The 20,621-nt window shown below is 40.0% G+C and overlaps 1 protein-coding gene across 1 annotated transcript; it reads left to right on the top strand.

Annotated features, from left to right (window-relative positions):
- The first annotated feature begins 100 nt into the window (after positions 1 to 100).
- npepps (aminopeptidase puromycin sensitive) lies at positions 101 to 20,621 on the top strand. The gene is made up of 23 exons (XM_044028764.1): positions 101 to 443; positions 3,335 to 3,419; positions 4,526 to 4,603; positions 4,699 to 4,820; positions 5,781 to 5,888; positions 7,901 to 8,101; positions 8,269 to 8,365; positions 8,604 to 8,637; positions 9,108 to 9,222; positions 9,743 to 9,907; positions 10,229 to 10,333; positions 10,419 to 10,479; positions 10,579 to 10,688; positions 11,255 to 11,318; positions 11,430 to 11,569; positions 13,201 to 13,335; positions 14,841 to 15,060; positions 15,224 to 15,366; positions 15,825 to 15,881; positions 16,025 to 16,132; positions 17,365 to 17,520; positions 17,666 to 17,713; positions 18,718 to 20,621. Exons 1-23 carry the CDS (start codon positions 321 to 323, stop codon positions 18,862 to 18,864), a joined length of 2,622 nt encoding a protein of 873 aa, XP_043884699.1. The 5' UTR covers positions 101 to 320; the 3' UTR covers positions 18,865 to 20,621.

The following is a 20,621-nucleotide window of genomic DNA, read 5'->3' as shown; positions in this document are numbered from 1 at the left end:
TATGGTTGTCTACATGAAAGAAAGTCAATACAATGTCCTATGAAGTATAGCTGCGCAAACGTGTGTGTGTGTGCGCACGCGCACCGACGTTGAGCGGAGTCGTTTGGGCAGTGCGTCCGTGCGTGTGTGCGGGGTGAGAGAGGAGAGTGGAGTAGCTAAAGACGGTTTGGTTGAACACACGGAGTCACACCACCTGCTGTCCGCCCTCACTGCTGCCGAGGCCCGCTCTGCTCACAGATAAAGCCCGCTACGCTACAAACTGTCACACAGACATTGCAATACCGTGCTCGTCAGCGCAGCCGGACAAAAACACAGGAACCATGCCCGAAAGGAGGCCCTTCGTACGGCTACCAACTGACGTTTATCCCGTCAACTACGGCTTATGGCTAAAGCCCGACTTGATCGACTTCACTTTCGAGGGCAGGCTAGAGGCACTGGTGGAGGTATGGTATGGTTGGGTTTGTGTGTTCTTGTTATGTAATCGGACCAGCTAACATTAGCAGTAGCCGGCTAATTGCGGTGTTCGCCGAGCCTTACAGGGTGGGTGCTTTTCACCATTAGCTGGTGGTTACTTGCTGATCAAGTGTTGAACCCAGGACCGGAGAGCTATTGACGACTGACTGTTGGTGAAACCAGTCGCGAGCAAAATGATGTGATTTCGCTCAACCTGTTCCCGTTCACACAACCAGCAGACTTGCCTTCTCATGTTAGCTTAGCCAACTGTCTCAACCCGTGTATGTTAGCATGCTAACCGCGCGTATCAGTGCGCTTTAATTTGCTGAAAGAGCTCCACGAGCCCCTTTAACACTCACACATCACTGTAGCTACTGTTTCCTGACCTTCCATCGCTACTTTCGCTGTTAGCTACAGCCAGGTAGCCGTTAGCAATGCTCTGTAGTGTTTGCAAAATCATGGCAACATCATGTCGCCCCCTCCCACCGTCATTCAGTTCAACCATGGTTTACGTCAGTTTATTAGGAACACCTAATATGCCTACTGTTTCCAACTTTTAAACGGTTTGCGCTGAACATTGGGAATTATACAGTTATACGGAATCACAAACAGGGATGCGCTGATACAAGATCCATATTCCAATATTGTTATTTGGGCAGATATTGGTTTAAATCACTTGGTTGGATATCAGAAATAGAAAAGCATAATTCTAAACTTAAATATTAAACCCCTCAGATCATATGATTTGATGATCATATGATGTTTATAAAATGGCAGGTTGTGGCTAGGTGGTAAATGCATCAACAAAAATGTGTTGTTAGTGAAATAGTATTTTTATAGGTTTCAGTATCTGAAAAGAAAAAGCAGTATTGATTCATCCCTCATTATAGGATGAGTCATGATAGCATTTGCAGTCCATTGCCCAACACGATGCAATGCTCATAATAATAATGTCATGAGAGTTTTTTTTTGGATAATCAATGACAAGACAATTGGAACACAATATGTCACAATGCCTGTCTAACTGAAGAAAGAAAGTTGCCCCTAAAAGTACAGGATTCTTTTCACCTCCATTATCCTGCAGTTAACACCTACTTGACCAGTTAATTATCATTTACACTACCCTCGTTCCTGTGGTAAGGGCCAGTGCCAAGTGGTTAGTAAATTTCGAAGGGTTCCACATTTTAAAAAATAATATTTGAGGCCAGCATATCTAATTTACAGAGGATTAATAATGAATTGCTGTGCTTTGGGCTGTTCACATGCTCGTCCTTTCTTCTACAGAAAGGTGTCTTATTTGTTATTTTTTGGTACATGTAGATCCATAATGGTACATTAGAATGCATGAATTGCCATGTTATTGCAACACTGACATAACAGCATTAAAAACATCCTCCCAAGTAATCACACACCTGAATCAGCATGCTTAAAAATAGGTTATTGTTATCTTATTGATAGATGGAAGAAATGCAGTGTATTACAACACAGTATTTTAATCTCAATGATGTGTTTGCATCATAGTTGTGCTAAATTGTGGTATAAGTTAACACAGACAGAGGTTGGTTATTTACCCAACCCTCACAGTTATACAAGATGAACCAAATAATCACACAGTTAAATATTTAATACCGCATAATTTAATAACATTTTATATGTGGTAGTTGTATCTAGTAAAGTAAAAACGGTATTTGTACATGTTAAAACTTCCCTGTCTAAAAAGTGACATGCTGATGTCATTTGCATGATGGCTCCATATCAGCCCAGCACGAGTTAAAGATAAACTGTTGTTTAAACAGCTTGTGAAATGCATGCTCATGGCTTCACAGATTAGTTGATTAGTCGGTTTCCTCATTACCTGGCGCTATCGGCTGTACAGTATATAAGTAGAAGTAGAAGTACAGTGTTTAAAGCTGGGGTAGGGAAACTTGCTCCAAAAACAAAGCAACATAAAACAACAAACCTGTGATGATCTCCAGATGATTCAATTGTAATATTTTGGGATGGAGGCTCTCTGTCCTGAGGCCCTCCCACAGTATATAGGATTCATTATGCATTAAAAGTGTTGCAAAATCAGAACAATTTTACTAAAAACATCTAGGGCTGCAACAGCAACATCGATGAATCTATTAAACTATTTTGATAGTCCATTATTGGGTTGGAGTGTTTTCTAAAATCATTAAAACTGAATATTGTTTTGTGAAACTTTTTGACCTTTTCTGGGCCAAACTTCTCATCGATTCATTTTGAAAATAATTGTTAGTTGCAGCCTGAAACACATCATCAGTTAGTTACAACTGACACCACATTTGTTTTTCTTGTATTTGTGCTACTACATACGCCACACACACACTGTGTAAACTCAGACTAGGTTAAAACTTTTGTTTTCATGACCACAAACAATCTTAATTATTAGCATGCTTTCTTTACCTGTAATTGGACACTTAAAAAAAAAAAAACTTTGGCCGGAGCATAAATTAAAAACGTTGTGTGAGCTGTTGAGTTTTGTTCAGTCAAAGTGTCAAACGAGGTTGAGCGTCAGCTCTAACTAGGGCAACCTAATGACCACAATGTAAACATCAAGTAGCTGAGGTAATCAGTGGTGGCTGTAATGGCGGCGCCGCTAGATGGCGAAACACAAAAACTGCTCGCCGGATTTGTCTATAGAGTCTCTCCATTCTTTGAATACAAGGTTTATTTTAGATTTACCATCATAAGTTAAAATCTGGCTTCTTCACATTCTCAATGTCAAGTCCTGTTGTCAGTGTCATGGAAACATTGAACTTAACTGAAACTTTATCTTCCCATCACAGTGACTGAGAGGAACCTAGCACAGAGGAGACTATCTGAGTGTAATGAAGCTGTTTAATGTCAATATTTGCAGGTTACACAAGCCACAAATCAGATTGTGATGAATTGTGCCGACATGGACATCATCAAGGCTTCCTTTGTACCACAAGGAGGAGAAGGTAAGGATCATGCTTTATTGGGATTTCTGAGTTAGTTTCAGTTATCCTAAATAATCTCAATCTCTCTATAAATTGCAAACAAAAGTCATGTGATCAGAAATAGTGCAGGTTTAGGTTAATGTTCATCTGCAGTGCTGTTCTGGTGATGAGCAATGTCCTGAAGGCCAACAGGTGGATTATGGGTGGGTGAGGTGGAGCAGCTACAGCCTCAGTGTTCTCATCCACATTCCCCAATGAGGAGCTGATAGAACCGGAAAGAGAACCATATATATACTGTAGTCAGAACAGAGTCGGAGGAATAATGCTGTTAAATGGTGTCCATCCTTCAGGTCTGAGTGGCCCCAACTCTTTCTCCTGGATGGGTGTGCCGTTCTCATTTCTGTCTAATCAGTGGCTCTTCTCCCGGCTCTCCCTTCTCCTTACTTATCTAGCATATACTGTGCTATATAATATATACTTATATAGCAGATAAGAATACTTGAGGCTGTTGTTGTATATACTACACTTCCAGTGAAAGGTGTGGATAGTCACCAGTGATGAACTGCTCCAGAGTTCACTTTCAAGCGGTCAGAGACCACAACTGTCAAGCTCACCAGAGTTTGGTTGAGCTTGACAGAAGGGCTACGGACTACGTTCAACCCAAACAAACTGTACAAACGCTCCAGGGTTTGATTCAGGCATGATCAACGAGGCTGGTGTGAATGCACCCTAAAAGGTTGAGTTGGCCCTTCACTGTGAGGAGCACATAAACTAAAGTCCTGCTGAAGATCATTTAAGTGTATGCAGTTTATTAAAGAATATAATGGGAAAACAAGACGGACCAGACAAACAAAGTGATATATCATAATAATGTTGTGATGTGCCAGTCAACTGGCAATAACAAAGCCGAATCACCCTCTTTGTCTATACTGCGTGTTAGTGAACAGGTGCAATTGTCAATGTAATTCACATATGCCCGGTTTTTGCCCTGACAATAATGTATTGCCACAAGTGAAATTTGCACATATCTATTGACCACTCTGTTTGCATTAAAAACAATCTTAATGGATAATTATCCAGAGCAAACACCGTCTGCTCTGCCATTCATTTTCCTCCTCTTCCTGTAGAAATCAATGCCACAGGATTCAACTATCAAAACGAGGATGAAAAAGTTACTCTGTGCTTTCCTAGATCTCTTCAGAAAGGTAAGGAAGGAGGGACCCCACTTGGCTCCGCTCATAATAGTCAATTATTACTGCTGGTAAAGAATAACGGTATATCTCTTTGGTGCGCCCCACAGGCTCAGGTATGTTGAAGGTTGACTTTGTTGGGGAACTGAACGACAAAATGAAAGGGTTCTACAGAAGTAAATACACAACCGCAGCAGGAGACGTCCGCTATGCTGCTGTCACACAATTTGAGGTGAGTTGATGGCTGCAGGGAAATGGAATGTTTTCCCACTTGCCTTGCATGGTGTGTTCTTCATGTGACCCTTGTTCATAGAAAAGATGAGGCAATGCGTCATATGTCATTTCTATGAATGTATGTTTTTGTAATGCTGGTCTGCATTTCTGGGAAAGTAAAAGTGGGTCTGTCTGTGTGTCGGGGTATTTTGACAGGTATTTTGCTTGAGGTCAGATTTTTTTTACGATTCTTTCATGCCACAGAACATGACTGAAGAGAGCTTTATGGCAAACATGAGTCAGCATAAAAATAATTTCACTTTCATTTAACTCTTTGTGGTGGTTGGTTAGTGATTCAATTAAAAAAAAAAAAAAAAGAGTCATATACAGTACAGTACTGTCCTACTGGTGTATGTTTCTGTGTTATGTATAATATGTGTAATTTCTATATCAGTTTATCAGATTAGCTTGCAAGTTCATGAACCAGCCACAACATTACCCACCCACAGAAGTTGGCTCTTTGTCTGTAAAGGATTGACCAACTCCAAAGGAAATATGTAATGATGACAAAAACATAGGTTTTATAGTGTATGTAACACATGCACACTACACATAGATGAGTCTTAATTTAAAGCTGCAGTAGCCATGATTGCTAGTTAAATAGTTTGGAACACAAATGAGGATAGAAATTGCATTCATCATCTGAGGTGTGATCATGACACAGAACTTCACCAGCATTGAGGAAAAGGACCCGTTTCCTTACATCTTTTGGATGATATTTATTGTATGCTTTTCCCCCTCTGTAATAATTACCCTTTAATGTTCAATATTTATCTAAACTTTTTTTTTTCTTACAACCTCACTCTGACAGGATCAGGGAAATGTGATGATGACTTGCAGAAAGACTGTGGATTGAACACACCATGTCCCCATGTCTCTCTCTCTCTCTCTCTCTCTCTCTCTCTCTCTCTCTCTCCAGGCCACGGATGCTCGCAGAGCTTTCCCTTGTTGGGACGAGCCAGCTATCAAAGCCACCTTTGACATCACTCTGATAGTTCCTAAGGACCGAGTAGCTTTGTCAAATATGGTGAGTTCTTTTCTCCCACTGAGAAACTGAATTGCATCAGAATGCACCATCTGCTTCAGACTGTTTCTATTTCCCTTCAGGCTAACGCAGTTCATTGAGCTGTTTGAATGATGATGCTAAATCTGGGTTTTTCTGATGCCATGAACACACCATAGATCACATCAGAACATTCTTTTATTTAACAAATATGATTATTTAAAGTGACAGCATGGAGAATTTCAACCTTTAAATAACGTCTCCAAGAGTATAGTGAATGTCACCTTTGTCAAAGCCTGAGCAGGTCTGTGTCGTATTGGCACTATTGAACGTCTGGTTTTGGGTCCATGCCACAGAAAGAACTACCATATTCTACTAAATTTAGTGATGGACATTCCATGCATAAACACTATATGATTAATCTTCGAAAAACGATTCCTAAGCCTGAGACAGGCCAAAGCAACACGGCTATATGTCCTACCTTCCTACATAAACCATATTTTTGAATTCTAAACTATACCTTTCTTACTTCAAGTGTTTTTAAAACTGCATTCTGCGGCACAGAAATGTTTTATTTCAAGTTCTGAGCCAGCATCTGAATCTAACAGGACATGCAGAGTTACCGCTGCTCTGTACCAGGCAGTGAGCGTTGTGCGTATATATTAGCGGAGCTGTTCACCTCTGACATCGTCGCTGCCAAACTATAAATATGTCTTATCTTGATACGTAAACCACACATTTGTCATTGTCAGAGAATTTCACTCTGTGTCGGGTGGCATGACACTACAAGCAACTCAGAACAGTGTATGATAAGTTTGTTTGTAAGCATGGTTTAGTTGATGCAACTTGTTTGCGGGGATTCAAGTAATTTGTCAGATGTCGTAAGACTTTGTTTGCACAGTTAGCTTCCTCATTAAACCTGTTTATCCATCACTGATGGTTTGCATACAAGGCTGTGTAACAGCACAAAGTTATTTTATTAATCTTTTTGTGATCACTATATTGATTTGTTTTGTCTGTTGACAACAAAATAAAAACATGTCAGTGAAAGGTTGTATGTCCACTATTATTATATACATGCCCTTAGTCATAAATTACTTTTGAAATGAATTGTAATTGTATGTAGTTGTAATGTGCGCTAGCGTGACATGTTATCATGCAAACAGAGGGGGAAGCTTTCAATTATCAGTGTCGGCTATTGGAAAAACCCATATTGGTTAAACCATATTGGTCAACTTAACTTTTCCTTGAGTTATGTTTTCTAAAAACTACAGAATCCAACTGAATGTAGAATAGCCATATTTAAGAATGAGTGTGGTCCTGACTGAGAGCTTATCTACTGCATATCCATCTACACATACAACCATGCACCTGTTTAATTGTAATAGTTGTCAATCACATCATTCAATCGCACGTCCTGAAAAATCTTTTGCATTAAGAGAGATGTAGCCAAATTTTCCCATACACATTAACCAGTGGTTTAGGTTCACCCCACCAGCCCAAAGTCATGCTGAGGTTAATTGGATCCTCAAATGACAGTAGCTTTGCCTGGGAGAGTGAATAGTTGTTCATTTCTGTGATCCGTCTAAGCTGTGACCCTGCCTTTTGCCATAATGTCAGCTGGAATTGGCCTTAGCTTCCCCCCAAGGTCCTCATGTGGAGGATAAAGTGGTAGACAGTGAATGAATATATACCAGTGTAGTCAGCCCCCCATCCAAGAGAATACTAGTTTCAGACACTTCTGCATTGGTTTCAATACTAGAGACTACATTCATTTTCCATACAGTCTGTGGTAGGCACCAGCGGGTGTGGAGGTGAACATCAGACAGGTCAGGATAGTCAACCAGCAGGTTGTCTTCATGAGATAGTGAAACAAAATTGCTATATTTTAATTTATTTTTTTATTTATTTACGCAGGTGGGTCATGCTCTCCTTACTAAGTCTTTTACTGTTGTGTTGTCTCACTCGCAACTGTTACAGTTCAGCTCTTGTCTGTTTATGATGTCCCCGCACTGAACCATTTTCTTCTGTCACAGAATGTCATTGATCGAAAGCCATATCCAGAGGATGAAAACCTTGTAGAAATGAAGTTCGCCACCACGCCCATCATGTCCACATACCTTGTAGCTTTTGTCATTGGTGAATATGACTTTGTGGAGAGCCAGTCATCAGATGGTGTAACAGTACGAGTCTACACACCTGTAGGGAAGGCAGAGCAAGGGAAATTTGCGCTGGAGGTGAGCTCACCTTTGAAACACTTTGGTGTTTCCAGACAATTCTTCATTAATCACTTAAGAGAACGTAATGGCTTGAGAAAACGTGACAATAAAAGAACCAACTGGTTGCTGTGTTGCATCTTTTGATAGCCGATGTGTAATATGTATTTGTATTTTTTTTCCCCCAGGTTGCAACCAAAACCCTACCTTTCTACAAAGAATATTTCAGTGTTCCTTATCCCTTGCCTAAAATCGATCTCATAGCTATTGCTGACTTTGCTGCTGGTAAGTTGTCACGAACACATTCATTTGTTAAACTTCAATATTGAACATGGGATGTAAAGTTCACAAGTTTAAACTGTATTGACCTGGGTTTTTTTTTTTTTTCTAAATAAGGATCATTCTAAAAAAAAATTCAAGCTTTATTTTTTTTTTGAAAAAGGTGACAACCCTAATCGACATAGACACACATCCATTGAAAATGTTTAAAAGTAAAACACTTTCTGTTCGCTCTCTTGTACAGGTGCCATGGAAAACTGGGGCCTTGTTACCTACAGGTAAACTAAAAATCATGATATGATTGATTCATTGATTTACCTTTTTTTATTTTCACTATCAAACACTTTTTCAAATCTTCTCATTGGCCAGGCACTAGAACAGATCACATTATCAGGGACACCTTGGTTTGGTTTATGTTGTATTCAGTTTTATATTTTCACTTTTCACAGGTAAAGTTAATTCACAGGGAAAAACAAAACAACGGAAAATTTGTCAAATAAAAGCTGGTCACAACTTGTAAATATTTGTAATAAAGTGTAGTTTTTCTTTATTGCTTTACGGTTTATTAAACATGTTGCCACCTGTCAGGTGATAAGCAGACGGCAGCAGCAGGCGACATTCATCAACCTACCTGCAGGTTTTCTTAATGACCTCTGAACATCTGATGGAGGGAAATGTGCTGCTGCTTAGACGATGCATTGACCTTCAGACGTCACATGTCAACCTCGAGTTTTCTGTGCTTTTTCAGGGAGACAGCGCTGCTTATTGACCCGAAGAACTCTTGCTCTTCATCCAGACAGTGGGTGGCACTGGTCGTTGGACATGAACTTGCTCACCAGTGGTTTGGAAACTTAGTCACCATGGTAACCTGCTACAACCTGCCATCACATTATTGAAAACAACCTTGGACACCTGTTTATATGAATGCTTTGACATAATGACATATCTACTTCCAGTAGGGCCGTTCCTCTTCACTGGCCTCATGATTTGTTTATGATTATCAGGACAATGATTCCATTTGAATCGAGATTTTCATCAAACAGTATAAGTAATCTGATAGTTACTGACTTAAATGTAAACTTTGTGTTCCACAAAAACAAAATGAAAACTACAAGTAAATGAAAAATCAACAACCAGTGTCAATACGTAGGCATGTGTTGGTTTCAGCTTCTGACGGCGTGATAACCTTTAGCAAAAGTATCGGTAGCAAGCCTATATTATTAAATTCACTATTGCTTTTCATGCTGACTGTTGTAGCTGTTTGTAAATGTCCATTTGAAGTCATCCGTGTCTGCATCTTAAAGACAATTATTTACAACACCGCTGACAGTATTGATTAATAGAACTGAAGCACCAACTGAAGGCATGTGTGCATGATTATAGGAATGGTGGACCCATCTGTGGCTAAATGAGGGCTTTGCATCCTGGATTGAGTATCTTTGCGTGGATCACTGCTTCCCAGAGTACGACATCTGGACTCAGTTCGTCTCAGCCGACTACACCCGTGCTCTGGACCTGGATGCTCTGGATAGCAGCCATCCCATAGAGGTGATCCTTCTCCTAATTTCCATTTGGCTACACACTGAGAGGTGTAATGCTACTTTGCACAGTCGGAAGGTCTTAATCAGAGTTCCTGCAGAGATTCACGTCATAAATCTGGAAGCTGCTGACTCATGTAGTATGTTCGGATTGTGGTCATGATTACTCTGCTGGTAGACATGGACTATAGACTTGTATGTGTGTATGTATGTGATTCAGAAGTGTTATTTATGATTGCATGGGTAGATACTGATTTTCTATATGATGAAGTATTTTCAACATGAAAGCTGCTTGACTGTCTGGTTTCAAAATGTTGTTTTAATGTTCCAGGTGAACGTGGGCCACCCCTCAGAGGTAGATGAAATCTTTGACGCCATCTCCTACAGCAAAGGAGCATCTGTGATCCGCATGTTGCACAACTACATAGGGGATGAGGTTGGTTGTCTCGCACTTGTGTCAGATGGTGTTTCTTCTTTTAGATTTTGCCCTTGAAAGTTCACCACTTATTCTTTCTTTGTAGGACTTTAGGAAAGGAATGAACACATATCTTTTGAAGTTCCAACATAAGAATGCATCGACAGGTAATACCGGTCTGGAAATGTTTCTTTCGAGGAGAAGCAGATATGTACGTTTTTTGGGGTGTTTTTTTGAAAGCCCTTATTTGTGACTGTCTTCCACAGAGGACTTATGGGACTGTCTGGAACAGGCCAGTGGGAAACCCATTGCTGCCGTGATGAGCTCGTGGACCAAGCAGATGGGCTTTCCAATTATTGTGGTGGACCAGGAACAGGTGAGCTTCCCTACACCCAAGCTACTGAAAAAGAACAACAAAATGACTGTATGTTGAATGTGGCAATAGAAATATTAAATATTCATTTTATTTTGATCTGTCAGTTTGATTTGGCACCTGTGGCAGGTGTGACCATCCAGATTATATTTTCTGTTTGTCTTTATGTTCGTACATCAACCTCGCTCTTGTGAGTGGAATATCTTAAGAACTCTTTCAAATTTTGCTACAAATCTTCAAGGATGGACTGAGTAGAGTTTTGTGGTCAGAGTACAAGGTCATTGTGAATGTGAAGGTTCAGGAACGTCATGAGGCAATCATTTTGAGTTAAGTTTTCAGACGTAGCATGAAAATGTTGTGGGAATTGTGTAATTTTCCATAGTTTACTGGTAACATGACAATATCACCAGGAGGTTGTTGTCCACTATTTATAACAAGTCTGGGGTGAAAGTGTAGGCTGAAACTGCAACTGGTCTGTGAAAGCAAAAAACCACTGTGCTGTTATTCGAGTCTAAGTCTGTAGCTTGTTTATTTGCTCATACTCACACTGAACATGGTGTTATTTACAGCAAGGTGATGACCGCATCGTCAAGTTATCTCAGAAGAAGTTCTGTGCCAGTGGACCACACAATGGTGAGTGTTTCCTGCTAAATCAAATACAAAAATACATACATTGGTAAATGGAGAAAACTTAGCCTTGTGTTTATTTGAAAATGAAACCTCTGTTGCTCATGTGTTGGACAGGTGAGGAATGTCCCAGCTGGATGATCCCCATCAGTATTTGCACCAGCGAGGACCCAAAGTGCTCCAAGCTCGAGGTTCTGCTGGACAGACCCGAGGTGACTGTCACTGTGAGCAGTGTCACTCCAGAGCAGTGGATCAAGGTGAGGCAGCAACGATATTTCCTCTCCCTGATTTATTTAAGATTAGCTTTTGATTTAGTGACACCAGTTTCACTAAATGAATGTTGTGACGGTAGAAATATTGAGTGGTGACTAATAACTCAAACAGTAACTCAAACAGTCTCTTTGACATTGGACAGATGTTCCAGTGTGTTCATTTTTACATCTGGCTATGACAGATGTGTGGAAAGGCCTTGAACATACAAATATGTTGAACTTTACACTTAGACAGTTACTGATTTCTGGTAAAATTTAACTCCATTTTGAATGAAGGAGGAGTTTATGATTGCCTAACATTGGCTCGTTTACATCATGCTGCCCTGTAACATGAATGTGACTATGAGATTGTGGTTCCAGCTGAACTGGAGACTTGAAAGAAGACGCCTGCTTTTGTTGTTAGTGGAGTTTCTGGTTGTCATATGGGAGGACAAGTTGCAGATTCACCCTGTAGTGGGAATCTCAAAAGTGTCTCACAGTTCTGTAGATCTCTTATCTTTCATTTATTCATAAAAGGTTTTGGTTTAAAAACTACATTAAAGGAAACCAAGAAAACAATTGATGGGATTTTTTTTTTCAGCATTGCGCGACCCTCATGGATGGATGATTCATAATTTATTTCTTAAGTTTACATTGATACCCTTTGTCTTACTCTCACCATGTTGTTGCTCTTTGTGTCCATAATGTTGTCTACTTTGTCATTTTCCTTTGCCTACTTCTTAAACCACCCTGGAACCCCTCTGCATATGAAAGCTGTCTGTTGCCTCTTTACTGGTTGTTTTGACTTCATGAACAGACTTGTTCAAACTCTTGTGGGAATAACTCGGAAATGAGCAGAGCTGTCGATGACTTTGGTGCCTGAACAGAAACATGATCTGAGGTGTAACAGTGCAAAGGGTTGAAATTTGATTGTGCCTTATGCAGCTGATGCAAATCTATAAATACGGCCTTGGATCCATTTCACCTCCTAATAAGTATGAGTCTCCCAACCACTATGTACAGCCAAAAACTGAACTGTAGTGCACAAAAGTGTGTTACATTCAAACCATATTCAAAACATCAGTGCACACAATGTTGATTTGTTTTTTTCCTTGTGTACCCTGGTGTTATTCCTGCACTGCATACAGGAAGTAATTTGTTTTGTGTCAAAACAAACTGAATCCACAGGATTATTGCACTAGTGAAGTGGGATGGCTGCAAAGGGTTGGAGTCTGACTGAAAACACAAAGAAGTGTCCACAAAAACTTTCACAAGTGAATTGGCGAGTCAAAAAGCCTGCTCATTCAGCAGTTTGTGTAGATAAATGTATGATGTATGTAGCATACAAATGTTACATATTTCTGTTCATGAATACCAAACGGGGACAGAATAACGGCAATAAAATAAATGCCAAAAGTTACTGCAGCTTTAAAAAGAGGACATAACATTAACAGACTGAGGTTCTCTGTATCCTAATGTTTGTTCTGTTAAAAGTCAGAGATAAATCATCCACATTTGTTAATTAAGCCCTTGAGCATTAGCAGTCTGGATGAAAGCACAGATGCAAGCAAGTCTGTGCAATTCTGGTGCAAGTACATTATTCCCACAATCTGACCCAGTTGTGTTGCTGTTTACAGATCAACCCAGGCACTGTTGGCTTCTATCGCATTCAGTACAGCACGACCATGCTGGAGAGTCTGCTGCCAGGCATCAGAGACCTCAGTCTGCAGCCTGTTGATCGACTCGGCCTGCAGAATGACCTCTTCTCCCTGGTGAGACTGGAAGACGCACACAAACACAGTAAAGATTAGGGCTTTCACTTTTGATCAAAAATTCGGTTGTCTGTTTCCACAGCCTGGAAGCCCATTACACTAGTGTTTCTCAATCATGGTCCTGGGGGCCCACTGCCCTGCAGGTTTTAGATGTTTCTGGAGCAGGGAAACATCTAAAACATGCAAGGCAGTGAGTCACAAGGACCACGATTGAGAAACCCTGCATTACACTATCTGAAGTAATTACCACTAGTTCCACCAGATGGACAACTCGGAATTTTCGACAAGGTCATGGTGTGTTACACAGCTATACACTCTGAACTCTAAATTTCCAACTCATAAACTTTGAGCAACCTTACCATTGATTCTCTGGTCATCGACCTCATTGGCGGAAGGGACGAGACAAAAACAAAGGAGATGGTAATAGACTTCAGGGAACAGAGGAGGGAACCAGCTTCACATCGCTGAGGACCGCTACCTCAGCAAGGACTGCTAACACAATTGTACTGAGACTCCACTACCTGAACGAGCTGACAACCCTCTGGAGGAGAAGCTGCTGGTGGCCTTTTACTGCAGCACCGGCGTCCTCACATACTGCATCACAGCCTGGTATGCCAACTGCTTAGTGGCAGACAGAAAAAACCTGCAGAGGTAATTAAAAACTGCCCAAAAAAATCACTGGTTGTCCTTTACCCATCGCTAGCATGTGGTGTCTCAGGAGAGCAAAGGAAATTGCTGTTGAACCCTCACACCCAGGAAAGCACCTGTTAAACCCCAGGTGCTTTGCCCTCTGGTGCCTAAAAAGTGCCTCTTTCCCTGGGCCAGAAGAACTTTGAACACAGTGTGTGGATCCTGAAAGTAGTGTGTGTGTGTGTGTGTGTGTGTGTCTACTGTGTCTAATTGTATAAAAAAAATTGCGAGTAAGGATTCCAAGACGGCTGCCACTGTAGAAACGGTCTTTTTACAGTTAATGGCACTTCTGCTGTACTTGTTTCACAGGAACTCAGTCATAGACGTATGACTGTAAACTTTTTATCAGACATGTTGCTACACTGTATAGAGTGTTGTCATTGACTAGTATTGCTAACAATAGCTCAATAATACAATAGTGATAATAACTCACTATTATAATAAAATGGAACACAGTCAATCCATCAAAAAAGTAAGGCAGTGAGGTTGTGCTCTCTGACCCATCGGTTTATTTCGACATTCACCTGTTGGCTGAGCTCACTGTGTGTTTCTATCTTTTATAGTGTTTAATACATCAGTAAGGCTCTTGGTGATGGTGAAGCTTGTTGGTGTGAATACACCCACATAAGAGAACATTAACATTATTAAAAAGATAAAGGGGCCAGCGCTCCATTAGTCAGGTGCAGACAGACACACTTGTTTTCTACAGTGATGTTTGCATAAAGTAAAACTTGTGGCAGATGTTGTTTTACATTCTGCAGATCAAAGTTCGAAATTCATGAATAGTGAAACATACATTTTTTTGTTACCTCCAGTCTCGTGCGGGGATGATCAGTACGGTGGAGGTGCTGAGGCTGATGGAAGCGTTTGTCAACGAACCAAACTACACAGTGTGGAGCGACCTCAGCTGCAACCTGGGAGTGTTGTCCTCGCTCCTGACCCACACCGACTTCCATGAGGACATCCTCGAGTTCATCCGGGACCTCTTCACCCCCATCGGCCTCAAGCTTGGCTGGGACAGCAGACCTGGAGAAGGTGAGGAAGACGAGCTCAACATGAATAAAGAAATAATTTATTAAATGTTTACTTTTTTTTTCCTTGTATGATTTTTAATCCAACTCTTGACTGAGCTAAATGTAAACCCTAGAAAATTAAATGGCAAATAGAATAAACTGAGTGTGGCGTTTTTGTCCTACAGGTCACCTGGATGTTTTGTTGAGAAGTCTGGTTCTTGGGAAGCTTGGGAAGGCAGGACACAAACCCACTCTGGAGGAGGCCAGACGGAGATTTAAGGATCATGTAGAGGGCAAGCAGGTCCTGCCTGCTGACCTCAGGAGCCCGGTAAATGGATTAATATGGATGTAATTTGCCCACAGGTTTCGTCTTTTTAAGTGATTAAGTGTCAAGACCTGAGCAAACAACTGTCCCTTAGCTTTTCTTGCAAATTATAGGTTTAACAGTGAATCTGTAACTGTGAAACGGTGGGAAAAATTGTAGGAAATTCAGAATTCAAAAACGTTTGTTCCCAAGTTTAATTCTGAAGATAAAAATCCATGTTCTCTTAAGTACATTAACAAATCCATTTTTTAGGGCTGCAACTAACAATGATTTTCATAATCATTTAATCTTGATGAATTGAGAAATGTACCCTGTGTAATCCTGAAAGTAAAAGGTAAGGTCAAATTTGTAGAAACAGGAAGTATAAAATGAAATGTCACAGGGTGATGCGGTGCAGCAAAACAACACACACCGTGATGAGACTGTTAAACTGTATTTGACTGGGCTTATGTTTTCATCAGGTTTATTTAACAGTGCTGAAACACGGGGACAGCGCCACACTGGACACGATGCTCAAGGTAAAACTTCAGCTGACATTTCACTTTAATCTGACTGAGTGAGCTTCACCATCCTCATCCCTAAACAGGTCATCGTTGATTAGATTTACTAATCTTGGAACTTCCTTTTCTCACTTTCATTTATCACTCTTTTCTTCCTTTAGCTCCACAAACAAGCTGACATGATGGAGGAGAAGAATCGCATTGAGCGAGTGCTGGGTGCCATCTCAGCCCCGGACCTCATCCAGAAAGTCCTCAACTTCGCCCTCTCGGTACATGCAACCTCATTGTTACCACATGGGTTTATTTTTCAGGGGCAGTTAACAGTAGGCAGGAGTGAGACAAAGTTCATTTATTGTAAAGTTCTATTTTTAAACTGGGTGTTAAAGAGAGAGAGGTTCTGCTCTCTGTAGTTTATTTTTCTCTCCACTTTTTAAAGAAGGCAATCTATTATGAACCAAATCACAATATCATTCATGACCACAGCAAATCTGTTCATAATGTAGTGACTTGGAACCACTGTTATATGATAATTTGGTGGACTTGTGTTTGTTATTTATTTTACGACTGAAATGTTACTTTAGTCACGAATGAACATTTCTGATTTCAAACACTATTTAATGATGACTGAAATTTAATAACCATCTCTTTAGCCTCACTAACATCCACTTTACATCACTTGTCAAGACGTTGACTCACTGTTTGTGAATATCTAAGGTCAGACAAAGGCGACATCCACATTACTAAAAAGGCGAAATTGCAGAATTTGACCATATTTATAGTAGTAGTAGTAGTAGTAGTAGTAGTAGTAGTAGTAGTTATATCTCAATGTTTTTTTTATTTTGACGGCATCGATATTCAGCCGATATCCTTTTAAAGTTATAACGCATTAATTGTTGCTTACAGATTATATCAATGGACACAATATTAAAGGAAAACAACTCTTATTTATTGTCTTTTAATTTAAGGATTCATGTAAATATTCAAAGACAAAAAACTCTGTACACAGACATCGTCTTATTATACTGTTTATATGGAATGATTAACTTCATTTTCTGTCCAGGATTCACACAAAAACAAAGCTGAAAATATGCCCAGTGTGCTCCAGATTCTCTTATATACTGTTAAAAAAAATATAGACAGGTGTCATTAATATTAACAAAGCCCCCAGTCAAATAGAAAATAATATTACTCTAATCTATACGTATTGTCAGTTTTGTCCAGAAATTAAGCTAGAACTTATTTACAATTACCGGTAATTTATTCAATTGACAACTAATTTGACAATAGTTTGAAATGTAACAGACATTTCTTAATGTTGGACACTAACGTTTTGACACAGACAGCACAAAGATAGTGTTTTACAGTCTGGGGGTTATACTTTGTTGTTACTGTTAAACACGTCATTTTTTCCAAATAGTGTAGTGTGTGCCTGTTTGAGCTCAGAGGTGATCCGTTGGTCTTTGAAGATGCATCTTTCTTTTCTGCCTCTAATCCCCAACAGGAAGAGGTTCGTCCCCAGGACACTGTGTCAGTAATTGGGGGCGTGGCTGGAAGTAGTAAACAAGGCCGGAAAGCTGCATGGAAATTTGTCAAGGAAAACTGGGAGCAACTTTACAGCCGTTACCAGGGCGGTTTCCTCATATCACGGCTCATAAAGGTAAATAAATATAAGTCTAATTTCACATTTGTGGGCTGCTGGTGTTAATGTTGAATTAAGTATCGGATGCTTTATAGAATATTTGACTCTTTTTTTTATTATTCTTGTGCGTTATGTATGATCTCTTGTTTGCTTGTCTTTGCAGCTCACAGTTGACGGGTTTGCCATTGACAAAATGGCCACTGAAGTGAAGGTGAGAACACTTTATTTATATTATGATACTTTTTTAATTGATTTATTTTGATTATTGCATATTTTGTTCTTTCATTTTGAAATTAAGTCAAATCCAGAAAAGTAGTTGATTTGGAAAGAATCGAAAAACTGAAAGTTTCAAGATTTAACCAATAAAGGACAGAATGAGTCCTCAAAAGCTTCACCTGTTTATTCTTTTTGTTCCTCATTGGTAAATAAAGAAAATTGTGAAATAAATGTTTTCAATATTTTGCTAATTTTAGCAAACTATTTTCCGACACTTAAGTTTAAAAACTACTGAGGAACTCCTGAGTAGAAAATGTTTCCACCATGCCATTATACCATGTAATTTACTTCAACTAGGGATGGGTGTGAGTATTTGGTTATTTCCTGAAATATTAACAGTTGACCGTTTACTTCGACTATTTGTAATATATCAAAAGGATATGAAACAAATGTATTGATAGCTATAAAAACAATTATTTTGAATAATTTGTGGCGCATCTGTTATCACAAGGTGGCAGCAGCGAGCATTCGGATAGTGGAATTCATGTGTGTTTGAAGAAATTATGACATTTTCAAGGTTCCTTGAACACATCCTGAATCTTCTCCTGCCAGTGCAACTCACTGTAGATCCTGCCGAAGAAGTGATGACATTTACCAGCATCTTTGAATGCGTCGCATTAGCTCCACACAATGGTAGCTCAGTGTGTCGTGAGTCGTCTTTTAACTGGAAGGTTGTTGGTTAGATTACTTGCTCCACTAGTCTACGTGCCTTGGGCAAGACCCTTAACCCTGCTTGTCCATCAGCGTGTGAATGGGTTTGAAAGATGTGTGATAGGAAATGAGCTGCATAGATGCGCTGTATGAAAGTGTGAGTGAATGGGTGCGAATGACAATATTGTAGTAAAGCAGCTTTGAGTGTTTGTCAAGATTCACTGTCACTCGCTCTCAGGAGTTGACAGTTATTCGACAGTTAATACCATTGAATTTGTGTCCCTTCAGAGTTTCTTTGACAGTCACCCTGCGCCTTCGGCTGAGCGTACAGTGCAGCAGTGCTGTGAGAACATCCTCCTCAATGCAGCCTGGCTGAAGCGCGACGCAGATGACATCCACCAGTATCTACTGCATCGCAAAGCACCCCCCGTCTGAGCTGCTGCCTGCCCCGCCTTCTCCTCCTGATCCCTCCTCCTCCCCTTCCCTCCGATACCGCGGACCTCCCAGCATCATAGCTGCCTTGGCCCCACCCCCTTTCACTACAGACCAGAGCAGAGCAGCAGCGCACTTAACAGTCGGCTTCATTTCTCTAAAGAGACTGTATGAAATTTTGAAGACAAAGCCAAGAATTTACCAGTGTTGGAAACACAGAGACTCTTTTTACATCAACAGAAAGTATCCATTTCAGTCGGACCAGGAATGTAGTTGTACCCCCGTGTTGTCCATGGGGCATGTCATTAAACGCCATGACCCTGGCCTGTATGCACGCACGCACACATGCACACCTCATCCACCTCTGCCTCTCAGCTGAGAAAACTGTGAACCTCCCTCTCACCTCCTCACCCTACTGTTGCTCATTTTAAATGCATGAAGTGTATTTTCTACATTTGCTGATTTGTTTACGTCCACCTGTTTTCTGTGCAAATATTTCTTTTTCCTTTCCTTTTCATTTCTTTCTTTTCTTTTTTTGTTTCTTCTCCCCTGCCCCTCTCAGCACTCTCATCCACCGCCTTCTATGTCAGATGTTATGATTGGGTGAGAGCAGAAAGCACCTGGGCAGAATGGGGTTAATAAAATAATAATAACAGTAGTTTATGTTGTAGTTTCCAACAGCACTGATTCTTAATGGCTAATCAACTTTTAAGGACAAGAGCAGCAGCACTAGCATGGTACTACATTGTAAACTGTATAATACAGTTGTTTTGTCAAAAATGTTCCTTTTAAAATGATTCAATGGAAAATTTCATAACTACCCGTTGAACCCGCCCACCTCCTGCCCTCATGAGAGTTCACACATTTTGAATCCTTGACAAGTGTATTTAAAGCCACTCTCTCTTCTCTGCTGCCCTCAGTGAGATGAATTTAAAAGCACGTGTTTTTATAAAACATCAGATGCAGTGATTTATTTAAATGTTGAGATAATCGTATATTCACCTCCTCATGAAGCTGATGGTTGATGAGGAACTGACTCTTGGTGGTGCCGTTGAACTTGGAAGCCTTAAAGTGGTGGACTGGTTTTAGTAGGTGACAGATCCAGACTTGTTGAGCGAGTATATCTATATAGAATTGACCGTTTGATGTGTTGTCGAGACTCTTCCCCCTGGAACATTGTGGTTGTTTTTCTTTCTTTCTTTCTTTTTTTTTGTTTGATTAAAACAGCAGTTGGTGTTCATTATTGTGAAAAAAGGATTACAAAAAGAAATGATAACAAAAAAGTACATGTTTTTTTTTTCTTTTTAATTAATGAATTAATGACTGAGGAGTGAGAGTTCCTGTCTGAAAACACATTTATTATTTCATTTTGTATTGATTTCACACATTCACCTGTGAGCAGAAGATCCCACTGAATTTACAGTCAGTGAGGAGTTAAAATTCAAACATCAACACTTCCTGCTTTGACAGCCATCATCGTTGTTCACACAGACATGTTTTCATGTCTTCTCTTTCAAATGTTGGTTCAACATGTGGAATGTCTTTGCTTCTGAAGGAAAGAGGACGACAGTTTTAAACGCCACAGCAAATGTGAAATATCCAGTCCTATAAAGACTGGATGATGTTGAAAAAGTCTGTCACAAGACTTTTCATAAAATAAAGGTTTTTCCAAATTGACACTTGGAAAATTGATGAAATTGGAGGAAGAGGACGAGCACGACTAAAAGTCTCAAATTAAAATGGTAATCTTATATTGGAAA

The sequence above is a fragment of the Solea senegalensis genome, linkage group LG6 (genome assembly GCF_019176455.1).
Source record: "Solea senegalensis isolate Sse05_10M linkage group LG6, IFAPA_SoseM_1, whole genome shotgun sequence".
NCBI lineage: Eukaryota > Metazoa > Chordata > Actinopteri > Pleuronectiformes > Soleidae > Solea > Solea senegalensis.
Note: the sequence above shows the minus strand (reverse complement) of the source record. Positions and strands in the feature narration are given on the sequence as shown.

Bases quoted from the DNA above. Each gene is read 5' to 3' on its own strand.
- npepps (XM_044028764.1), top strand. From the start codon at position 321: ATGCCCGAAAGGAGGCCCTTCGTACGGCTACCAACTGACGTTTATCCC. The intron at 3,420-4,525 runs GTAAGGATCATG...CTCTTCCTGTAG, and splicing joins TGTACCACAAGGAGGAGAAG to AAATCAATGCCACAGGATTC. The intron at 10,334-10,418 runs GTTGGTTGTCTC...CTTTCTTTGTAG, and splicing joins ACAACTACATAGGGGATGAG to GACTTTAGGAAAGGAATGAA.